Source organism: Trichechus manatus, unplaced genomic scaffold (assembly GCF_000243295.1).
Source record: "Trichechus manatus latirostris isolate Lorelei unplaced genomic scaffold, TriManLat1.0 scaffold00008, whole genome shotgun sequence".
In the NCBI taxonomy this organism is placed as follows: Eukaryota; Metazoa; Chordata; class Mammalia; order Sirenia; family Trichechidae; genus Trichechus; species Trichechus manatus.
The window spans coordinates 247,316-258,585 of record NW_004443944.1 but is presented as its reverse complement, the minus strand read 5'-3'; the positions used below and the strand labels follow the sequence as shown (position 1 = coordinate 258,585).

Here is an 11,270-nt window from a genome sequence, read left to right as displayed (position 1 = left end):
GGAGCTGGGGGTGTCGCTGCAGCAGCAGGCCGATCTGGGCTTGTGGGCCTCGAGCACAGGCCGCCGGGAGCTGTAGTTCTAGGCCGTGCACCGCACGGCCGGCAGCGCGCCCCGCGGACTACAAGTCCCACAAGGCCGCGCGGCGCAGCATGCCGGGACTCGTAGTCCGGCGCTCCGCCACGTGCAGGGGCTGGGCCGGCGCCCCGCCGCTCCGCGGTCTGAACACCGGGAGAGGAACTGCTTCCCCACCCTCCGCGTTTTACCACAAACTCAGCCGCACAAAAGCCCTGGAAAAAAATCAATAAACATTTATTTGATACAGTCATTTTTAATACATACAGTTCATGGCCCGCCCCCACACCATTGGGTAGGGGGAGGGCGGGGACAAGGACCAGGGACAGATGGTCACAAGGCGGGCAGCGCCCGAGCTCACCGTCAAAACATCTTGCAAATAAACACTTTGTTGATATAATATATATGTATATATATGGTTACAAGTGATAGCGGGAACCTCTCTTTCGAAATGCACTTGCGTACTGAGAACTGGCGCTAAAAAACCCAAACCAAGAAACCCGAAGTATAGATCATGTGACTGCCAGGCTGGAGAGGTGACTGACTGGCCATCTGAACCCCAGACCTCCAGTGCAAGACGTCAGGGGCCCACCAAGTGGGAGCACACTGGGGTAGCCCTCCCCTCTGCGGAATCGGGGAACACCTACTGTTTTCCGCCGAAACCACCAATAGCTCTCCAGGTACAGAGGAACAGGGAGAGCTATGGTAGGAAGGGCCAAAGGTCACATCAGGAGGCACCCTCATCTGCCTTTGCAGGGGCAAATAAAGTGCATCCTTTTTGTGTGTGAAGTGTTAACCCCTCAAGCCAGCCCTTTCTGCTCTCAGGGCAAAGGGGGTGGGCTGGGCCTGAGGTAGATCTGCAGAAAGGGACCCAACTGTAGCATAATGCCCAGGGCATGAGCCTTGGGCAAGGTCCACACCCACCACACCCTGGGGTGGGGGTGGGCGAGTCCAGCCACGCAGGTCCCTGACACTGGGGGTGTCCGTCACCTGGCTGCAGCCACCAGTACAGATGCTGCAAGGGTGGGAGGTGGGCAGATGCTACTGAGCGTTGCCCAGAGCTGCCCCCTCCCCCAGGAAAGGTTTGCAGACCAATTCACCTTGGCCCCTCACCAGCCTGAGCTCCAGTCTAGGCCATGGGAGGGAGAGAGAAAGGGAGAAAGGGAGGGGTCCGACCCAATAGCCACATTCAGCAGCAGCCCCCACCCCCGCTTTAAAGATAAAGAAGGGGGTTAAAGTGCTAAACATCAAGTTGCCCAGGACCCACCCCCCTCTTCCCAGCACATCCAGAGGGGTTTCCCACACCAGGGACTACTTGTGGACTTTGGGAGTGTCCTAGAAACTCACCCCCAGCCAAAACCAGGGCCCTCTCTCCTCTCCCCAAGGGCCAAGTACCTGAGAGGCCGGGGCAGTCTGTCCGCCTTCAGCAGAGGTGTGGCGGTCAGACCCTCCTCCCGCCATAGGTAACAAAAGCAGAACACAGTGCACCTGGCAGCTCCTACCCAGAGCCTGCGTCTGCCATGTCTGATCCGGGCTCCCTCCCTCACCGTGGCTGCCTGACCCCCACCCTCCACCCCGCTGCACACTGTAACTGGTGCCAGGAACACAGAAAACAAAGTGCTCTGGCCCCCAGGGCCCCTGCCCATGCGGCCTGCCCCACCCTGGGCACCCATCTCCAACCCCTTGACCAGATCCAGGGGTGTGCAGGGAGGAGGAATCCAAGTCTCCACACCCCCACCAAACATCTCGGGCCAGTGCCTTTAGAGCAAAGGAAGAAGCCAGAGTCAGGAAACACACGGGTGACCGCATCCCCAAGAACTCCCTGGAACCTGTTTCCCCACTGCCCAGGTTCCAGCCCATTCTCCCTGGGGGGCAGGCGGACAGATGAGGACAGGAGCTGGGGGCCAGCAGAGGTCCACAGAACGGAGGGACCCCAGCCCCAGAGGGTCATGCCCTGGCCCAGCTAGGTCCCCAGACTCATTGTCGGCACCAGGAAACCCTTAGCACCAAAATGTCAGATTGTTGTGAGTTTTCATATAAAAAACAATTTAAAAAAGGTTGTTACCTGTCACAGCAACAAGACTGGCACCCACTACACCCAGAAAACACACACACGGGCAACTATCAAGATTCACATCATCCAGGATTGGCGAGGCCACACCCTTGGCTCATCCCCATCCCCAGTGGAAAACAGTGCCCGTCCAAATCCACACTCCGATGGTCCACCTCCCTTCGATGGCCTTGGGCAAAGGGGGTCGGGGGGAGGGGCGGAGGCTGCATGGCCACGTCCTCCAGGTGCCCTGGCCTCCCTACTGGACCTGCCAAACCTGTAGACCACCCCCTCATCAGAGCCCAAAACGGAGCAAAGACGAAGGCCTGCCTGGGCCACCAGCCTGCCATAACCTTGGCTAAACCCCCTGCCCCTGCTGGGCTTCAGTCCTGTATCAAGTGGCCACAAAGGCAGCAGCAAAGAGGCAGGCATAAAACCGGGGAGAGAGTGCCCCCAGGGACCTGGCCGTGGGCCAGATCAGCTGCCAGGAAAGCCACTTCCCACAGAGGTGACTCCTCAGGGGATGGGCCCACTCTACCCAGCTCCCAGCCCCACACACCTGTGGGCCGCTCGCCTCTGTGGCCCCCACCTCTTCCCAGCCTCAGGTAGACCCCAGAGCCCAGACTAGGCTATCTTTGCCCATCAGGCCTGTCCTGCCCCAGCCAGGGGTGTCAGCAAGGCTGAAGGTCACGGCAGAACATGCTCCACAGGGCCACTTGCCCCCACCCTGGGGGACCCTGGGCTATGAACCCCTTCTCCTGCCGCCTGGAAGGTGGGAGAAGCAGAGCTCCTCTTCCTTGCCCCAAGCAGGGAGCACCTTTGGGGATAGCTGGGAGAGCCCTCCACTGAAGTGGCCACTTCTCCACCACGAGGGACCCGGGCCAGGCCAGTGGCATGAAGCACAGCAGGGGTGGTAGGGCGGGGAGAGCAGGAGACAGGCTGGAGAGGTAGAGAGAGCAGAGGTGGAGGGGCCAGAGGCGCAGGGCGGGGGCAGCCTGGGGGGATGGGCTGGCGAGCGGGGCACCGTGGTCAGACCCGGGTCTGTCCTGGGAGGTAGCTGGGGTGCTGGAGTTCCAGTGTTGGGTGGAGGCGAGGCTGGGATGGCAGTGGCCAGGGCTGCACTGGTGCCCTCACCAGCCCAGAACCAGGGGTCATCAGGGACCCCAAGCCTTAGTCGGGGAGCCCCTGGGCCACAGAAGGAGCTGGGGGGGCAGCAGGGGCTACGAAATCTGACAGGCGTGGAGCCTGGGTGGCAAGGGCCCCAGGGCTGCTGCCACCTGCCTGCTCCACATCCCCACTCATGGCGCTGAGGCCCCTCCTCCTGCCCACCCCTAGGCCCCCAGACCGTGCTAGGCAGGGGAGCATTCTCAGAAGCAGGGCTGTCCCTCCGGACGATTGCACTTCTGCCCAGCAAGCCCTGCCACTCGCTTGTTGGGCTCGAGCAGGGGAGGGACCACATCAGGGAGGGGAGAGCGGCTGGCCACCCCCCACCCACTGGACAGATAGAGGGGATGGAGAACTGGGGGCAGGAAGAGGTTGGAGCTAGCTACCCCCTCCCTGGATGGAGGGGATTTGGCGGCCAGCATGGGGGCTGGACCCCTCCCACCTACCACAACCAAGCTCATTTCTCAGGTGCCTTGCCAGCCCCCACCTTCCGGCCCGTGGAGCCCCGGCCCCCCTTGTCTCTGCCCCCCGAGGGCCAGTCATCACGCCGTGGGGGCAGCTTGGGCGTGGGCTCCTCAGGGGGCCGCTCCCTTGGCTTGCGGCCCCGCTTCTTCCCGCCCCCCAAACTTTTCTTCTCCTTCGGGGGCACCAGCGAGTCCTGGCTCCTGTGCTTGGGTGGGGGGTCCGCCGAGGTACGGAACCAGTTCTGAGAGAAAAAAACAGCCAGTGGAGACCCCAGGGTGGAGGTACTGAGCTGTGGGCCAGGCCTGAGGCCTGACCCCTGGCCCAAAGCTGCAAACTTGGCAGCATGCCCCACGGGGTGGCTGAGGGGACAAGGTGTACCCCTAAAGGGATGGCTGTCACTGAGGGGACTGAGGGCACCTGTGCCTCTCAGCTCTTCAAGGGGTGGAAGACAGCCACTTTGGGGTGAAAACTCCAGATTTCTTTTAAATGTTTAAATGTCGGCCACTTCTTCCAGACTGTTGCAAAACACCTTGCAGGCCGCTGCGCTCCCACTCCCGGCCCTGGCCAGCCCCCCGGCCTCCTTGGCTGCCTCTCACCTCCGAGTGTGTCTTGAGAATGTGGTACTTCACGCCGCTTTCAGAGCTAAACTCCTTCGGACACAGGAGGCAGTGATACTTCCCCACCAGGTGGTCCCCCTACAATGCAGGGCAGCCCAGCACCCAGAGGTTGGACCCAGCCCCCCATCCTGGAGGACCCGCAGCACCCAGATCAGAGCTGGGGTGCAGATGCCCAGCCCCTCACCCTGTGGTTAAAGGGGGCAGGGCCAAGGTCAGGGCTAGCCGTGGAGAAGCTGCGGCTGCCAGGGGCAGGATGGGGCCAGCAGGTGGGCTACAGGGACCCTCGAGTCACCCTGTACCAGGACCACCGAGTGGCCCCTGCTGTCGGTGAGCAGATAAGAGTGGGTGGAAGCAGGTGCCCCGGAGGAGGCCCCTCTGCCTGCTGGGCTGTCCCTGCATCCACGTGCCCCCTGCCACAGATGGCAGCTCCAAGAGAGGGCAGGCCAGGCCCGGGCAGCTCTGGAGAAAGGGCTAGTAGGGAACGGAGGGGTGGGACACCTCGGGGACCAGTGGGCTCAGGACGGGTGGGTGGACTCCTGGGCTTGTGAAGGGGTGGCCCTTGAAGACAACGGGCAGGGGGACTGTGTTCAGGGCCTCACAGATGCACTTGCAGGCCTGCGCACAGCCAGCCATGGGGCAGAACCAACCTTGCTGCAGCTGGCAAGATGGGCCTTGAGTCCGGACACGCTGGAGTAGATAGCCTCGCAGCACTGGGGGACGAAAGACATAGTGGATGGGGGGGGTCCCCAGTGGGCCTGCTCCATCTGGGGAAATGGGGCCTCGGCGGGGTAAGTGGAGGGACTTGGGCCCAGGAGTCCCGGGGTTGTGGGCAGGTCCCCCCTGATGGGTCTTAAGGGTCCTGTGGGGGCTCAGGGGTCACAGGTGGGCTGGTCACACTGAGGGTGGCCCCCTCCTGACAGAGTCTCCATCTTGGGCTCTGCCGTACCCATTCTCATCCCCCAGGGACACCTGGGCACTCTGTCCCTGAGGCCAGCCCCCTGCCCCCACCAGCCTGCCCAGGCTTACGTCATTGGGGCAGTTAACGTGGCCTTTCTCCTTGACCTCGTTCTTCCACGCTTCCAGCAGCTGGGGGTCAAGCGTGGGGAGGCCTGGCCGTGTGTAGTTGAGCTGTGAAGACAGGCACTGAATAAGCGAGGGTACCCTGGGCCCACGGCCATCAGGTGGCCTGGGGATGGGGCGTCAGGGGACCCTGGGCTAGGACACACCCCACCCAAAGACCAGGAGACTGGGAGCTGAGGGAGGCAACCACAAGCACCCAGGGGGTGGGGGCCGGTCACCCGCGCAGTCTCGGGCACAAGGTCATCCTTCATGCGCCTCTTGGTCCAGTCTCGGGCCAGCTCGTCCTCTGCAATCTCCTGCAGGTGGAACACGGCAACCTGGGCCGACGTCCGGCGGATGCGACCACTTGGGGTCCGCTCCACACCCAGAAGCTCCTCAGCCTCAGAGGGCTTGTCTGCAGGCTCCTCAGGGGGCTGGGGCGACAGGATGTGTGGAGGTGAGAGTGGCCAGAGACATGCATAGCAAGGACCACTGGCCACATGTGCCCGTGAGGGAGGGAGGGGAGTACACGGGCACACGGGGCGGGGGAGAGTCACAGGGCCGCTCACCGGGGCCGCGTGCTCCGAGCGCACGTGGTAGTCGTGACCGGCCTTGGAGCGGTAGGTCTTGCCACAGTGTGCGCAGGGGAAGGAGGGGCTGTCCAGATCACAGCGCGGCTTCCCGCAACGTCGCTGGTGATACTGGTAGCCCATGAGGCTGGAGAAGGCAGCCCCGCAGCCCTAGGGGTCAGGGGCCAGGGGTCAGGGGCTGGGTCAGTGGCGGGAGAGACCCTGTGCCCTGGCCCCCAACCCCGTGTCCCCCGGCCCGCTGACCTCCTGGGGGCAGCGCAGCTTCCCCATCTGCTTCAGCACCTTGCGCAGTCGCTCCCGCTCTTCCTGCTCGCCCCCCTCCGAGGCCTCAGCGTCAGAGGGCTGGCGGAGACAGGGCAGCATCAGCACCCCCCTGACACAGGCCCCCTGCCCCTGCCCAGGGGTTGGGGCCACAATGTGTCCCACGGCGCTCCACCAAAGTGTGCCAAGAAAAGGTCCACAGTCAGGGATGGGGGAACGGCTGGAGCGGAGGCTGAGCTGGGGGAAGGGGGGGTGAAATAGGGACTGAGCTCAGGGAGTCGGGGAGCTGGACTGGGGCCTGAGCTGGCGGGGGCGGGGGAGCTGGCGCGGGCTGGGCCCTGGAGGGTGGGAGGGCACACCTTGGCGCTGTGCTCGGCCATGGTGTGGTAGTTGAGGCCTGCCTTGGACTTGAACTGCTTCCGGCAGTGCTGGCACTTGAGCGCGTCCTGCAGCTATAGACACGGCCACCCGTCACAGCTGGGCCCTGGGCCCCCCTCCTGGTGCCCTGGGGGATCCGGCCTCACCTTCTGGCACACCTCCATGTGCTTCTTGAGCCCCACAAGGGTCTTGCGGGTGACCACGCTGCAGGTGGGGCAGACAGCCTCGCCCCGTTCATGGATGGCTCGCTGCCACTGCTCCTCGGGGCCACCTGTGGGGCAAAGCCAGGGCCTCAGGGCCTTGCTGGGCTCCCGGATCCCCTGGATGGCAAGTGCAGAACCCAGGGTCCACGCTCGGCCCTAACACTGCACCCCAGCCCCCTGCCCCTGCAGTAGGAACCTGTTCTGCCACTCAGCAGCCCCCACCTGGGGCTGGGTGGGCCACAGGGGCCGGCACCTCCTTGCTGGCAGGGCTGGTGGTGGCTGGCACTTTCTTCCGCATGTCCTCGGGGCCTGGTACCTCCTGTTTCTTGGCACGGTGGACACGAACTTTGTCCTCTGCCTTGGCCAGGCCTGTGTGCACATGCGTGCAGGGTGGGGTAGGTGGGGGCAGAGGGCCAGCACACACATGTGCACACGTAGGTGGGGCAAGTGTGGGCACAGGCCCCTGGCACACACGTGCATGCACAGGCAGGGCAGGTGTGGGCACAGGGCACTTGCACATGCCTGCACAGAGAAAGGGTAGGGTAGGTGTAGGCAGAGGCCCCTGGCACATGTGTGCACGTGCACCCAACCACAGAAGTACCCACCCGTCCAGGGTCTTACCTTTGAGTCCGAAGGTCCCAGAGATGGACGGCTGCTCCCCTGTGAACTTCTTGGGAGTTTTCTGTTTCCTTCCTGATTTGGGGAAAGAAGACGGGCAAGATTCTGGTCAGATGACCACTTGGCAGCCTCAGCCCGCCCCGACCGCTCGCTCCCTGGCTCTCCTCTTACTGTGCTTCGTCCGCTCCGGGTCCTCTGGTGGGGATGCAGGGCCCGGGGCCCGAGGTGCCTCCTTGCCTCCAGAGGCCCTGCTGCCCGGTGAAAGGGGGCCACCGGGGGGGTCTGCGCCCAGCTGGAAGCCTGAACTCTGGCCCATGGTGGACGGGCCACACTCCCCATTCTCCGGCCTCGCCTGCTTGGGGGGCACAGGGCAGGCGTCCAGGCCATCTGCAGCTCTGGGGGGAGCGGGCAGGTGAGGGGCAGGTGGCCGACTTCTGAGTACTAGGCTACAGCCCAGGAGTCCCCCAGCCTGGAACAGGCCCCATACCTTTTCTTACCGCTGTTCCTCCCCACAGCACGAGTAGTTTTGTTCTCGGACTTGGTCAGCAGCACCATTTTGCAGGGTGGTGTGGGTCTGCTGACGGCAACAGGCCTGCCACCCGGCACCGGCCTGCTGACTGGCACAGGCTTCGCAACCGTCACGAGCTTGGTGATCGGTGTGGGCTTGGTGATCGGTGTGGGCTTGGTGATCGGTGTGGGCTTGGTGATCGGTGTGGGCTTGGTGACCGGCACGGGTTTGGTGATAGGTATGGACTTGGTGATCGGCGTGGGCTTGGTGACTGGTGTGGGCTTGGTGACCGGCACGGGCCTGCTGACTGGCATAGGCCTGCTGACCGTGACAGGTTTGGTGACCGGTATGGTCTTAGTGACTGGTATGGACTTGGTGACCGGTATGGTCTTAGTGACGGGTGTGGGCTTGGTGACCGGTATGGTCTTAGTGATTGGTGTGGGCTTGGTAATTGGTATGGACTTGGTGACCAGTAGGGACTTGGTGACCGGCACGGGCCTGCTGACCGCCACGGGCTTGCTGATGCTAATGGGCTTGCTGACCCCCACAGGCCGGCCGATGGTGACAGGTTTGCTCACTCCTATAGGCTTGCTGACCCCAACGGGCCGGCTGATGGTGACCGGGCGGCTGACCGGTCCGGGCTTGGGGGCAGGCAGGGGTCGGTCCATGTGGTTCCAAATCCGGTGCTTCTCCAGCTGGGTCTTGGAGGTGAATGCAGCCTCGCAGAAGGGGCAGGGGAAAGTCAGTCTTTCTGAGATGGCACCCTGAGTGGGAAGAGCAGGTGTGGGCAGGGCCCGTCCAGGAGGGCTGCCCAGACACCCCCCCAGTGTGCAGGAGACAACGCTGACAGCACGGGCGGGCAGGCCCAGGCCTCCTTGTCCCCAGCCAGATGCCCCTTACCCCTTGGCACCGCTGGTAATGGTACTTGAGACCGTAGATGCTGGGGAACTCCAGCCAGCACCCCGAGTTTGGACACTTCACCCTCGAGTGGGCCTTGAATTCATCCTTCCACTGGTTCATCAGGGAGAGCTGGGAGTGGGCAAGGCCAGGCTGCTGACCCCCTCGGTGGCAGCCTCCACCCAACCCAAGCCCTAGACACCGTGCCTTCCCCAGGCCCTCAGCCTTGGGATGATGACAAGAAGTAGCCACCCACTCAAGTGGCAGCCCCGTGCCAGACCTGTCCTAGGTGCCCACACCTGGTCCACTGGGTCGTCCCGGCAGCTGCGTCAAAGGCAGGGGCTCAAGGCCACATAGTGAAGGGCCATCTGGCCAGTACCCACGCCCTGGAACACTGGACTGCCCACCGATGTGGCTGAGGGGCAGGCAGCGGTCTAGATGGCAGACCCACGTGAGCCCCACCCCGGCCCTGAGGAGCTCACAGGAATGTCTCGGAGTGCCTGGTTCTCAGCTTTCGGCCGCCCCTTCTTCTTCCCTTCCGTTCTGTCGCTGGCTGGGCTTCCTGGGTCGAAGCAAAGTGGGGCCTGGCTGGGCACGGTCTGCCCACTTCGGACCACTGGTACTCCTGTGGCACACAACACGCCAGGCTCAGGGGCTGGGCAGGCCCGTAGGCCTCCATCCACACCCAGGCCCCTGCTTCTCCAGAACATTCCCCCCCTACCCAGGAAGGCTCCTGCCTTGCCTGTGCTGCCTCTTACCGAGGTTGGGTGGGTCATGCAGCACCGGAAGTCGGACCTCATTCCGACCTGCATCCTTCCCAGGTCCACTCTTGCTGGACCCTGGGAGCCGGCGGCCTCCGCCCACACAGAAGCGGTCAGTCATGGCTGCAGAGCAAGGGGACAGACCAGTGAGACCCATAGGCCCAGGACCCATTGCACCCTGCAGCCTCTCCTGGGCCATTTAGGACTCAGGACACAGAAGGGGCCACAGCCTGCCCTCTGTCCTTGCCCTCAGACAGGTCTGATCTCTGGGAGCAGATGGGAGAGAGGGTGAGAGAAGCTGCCCCGCTGAGGTCTCTGGACAATCTAGGAGAAACGATAAGCCTGAAAGACAGACTCTGGTGTCCCCTAGCCCCGTGCTGGCCGCTGGCTCCCTGTGTCCCCAGACTTGTGCCAGGAAGCATGCACCCCACACCCAGGAGCAAGGAGTCGGACTACACCCTTCCTGGGGGCCAATTAAGACACCAGTGATGGGCTGCTGGCTCACCTGGGGGCACCACCTTACAGCCCACGGCTGAACCCCTCCCCACCCGGACCCAGACAGTGCCGACCTACCCGGCGGGCGCCTCGGATTCTTCTGCCCAAGACACAGTTGGAAGACTGCCAAGCTGGGCGCTGTGGGCCCCCAATCCCTACCGGCGGGCAGACCAAGGACCTGCAGGCCCCTTGATCACATTCCAGTAGGTCCCGCCAACCAGGTGGGGGCTGGTGCTGGCGCCTCGCCCCCTCTGCCTCCACCAGAGAAATCCCTGGTCCCTGCCTCGGGTCGACCAGCACAGCTTCAGCCCCACTAGCCAGTGAGCACAGGCAGCTAAGCCCAGCGTTTGGAGCCCCCAGCTTCAAGGCAGAGGGGGCCCCTGCTGCCTGGGGCTGGGCCTCCCTGGGCCTGTTCCACCCAGGCTGGGGGACCCCACACCCCAAGAGCTGAGGGCGGACATGGGACTCTGAGCCCAGCCCTGTCAGATCCCCCCACAGGGAGACCCAAGGCCACAGAAGCGGGTGATTCGGGCAGCCTGAGTCCAGAGGACGACCCATTCTAAGGGGGACACCCATATCCGGGGCCTGGATGGAGAGAGGGGTCGAGAACGTCCAAACAAACTTCTCTGGGAGTCCTTATGCTTCAACTTTCTACAGTCACCCAGCCAGTGATGAGCTGGCGGCCGTGGTGTGGGTGCAGGCCAGGCCCCTGCTTTTCAATCTTGCCCGAGCCTGACCAGGCTTGGAGTCGAGGGGGCTGGAGCCAGGATCCGCCTGGGAGGCCGACACCCCTCCTTCCGCCCTGGCCTATGACTATCACAACAGGACCAGTAGGGGCTTCGACCCCCGCCCCCGGCCCGACCCAGCAGGGTCGGGGTTGTGGGACTCCCCTCGGGGAGAGCCCAGTCCGCGCGGGGCCACAGCGAGCCGGCAGCGGGATCGCGGCGCAAGCCAGACCCCGGCCCAAGCCGGACCCCAGCCCAGGCGCGCGGATGAGGCCTGTCAGAGACGCGCACCTGGCGGCTGGGCCTCGCCACCCACCCACCTGTCACCTGCGGCCCTGAGCGGACGCAGGGCGCGGGCGCGGGGCGCAGGCCCTGGCCTGGCCCCGGAAGGGCCGATCGCGGGCGCC

The 11,270-nt window shown here is 64.0% G+C and overlaps 1 protein-coding gene across 1 annotated transcript; it reads right to left on the bottom strand.

The window, feature by feature from the left end:
• Positions 1 to 3,649: 3,649 nt before the first annotated feature.
• ZNF512B (zinc finger protein 512B) lies at positions 3,650 to 9,764 on the bottom strand. Its single transcript, XM_004370153.2, has 17 exons — positions 9,641 to 9,764; positions 9,365 to 9,507; positions 8,886 to 9,014; positions 8,480 to 8,749; positions 7,965 to 8,374; positions 7,649 to 7,872; positions 7,481 to 7,552; positions 7,082 to 7,228; positions 6,803 to 6,927; positions 6,638 to 6,730; positions 6,261 to 6,359; positions 5,997 to 6,167; positions 5,667 to 5,861; positions 5,395 to 5,496; positions 5,016 to 5,078; positions 4,348 to 4,446; positions 3,650 to 3,992 (listed from the first exon to the last, which is right to left on the bottom strand). The coding sequence occupies exons 1-17, from the start codon at positions 9,762 to 9,764 to the stop codon at positions 3,744 to 3,746; spliced, it is 2,715 nt and encodes a 904-aa protein (XP_004370210.1). The 3' UTR covers positions 3,650 to 3,743.
• Between the last annotated feature and the right edge of the window lie 1,506 nt (positions 9,765 to 11,270).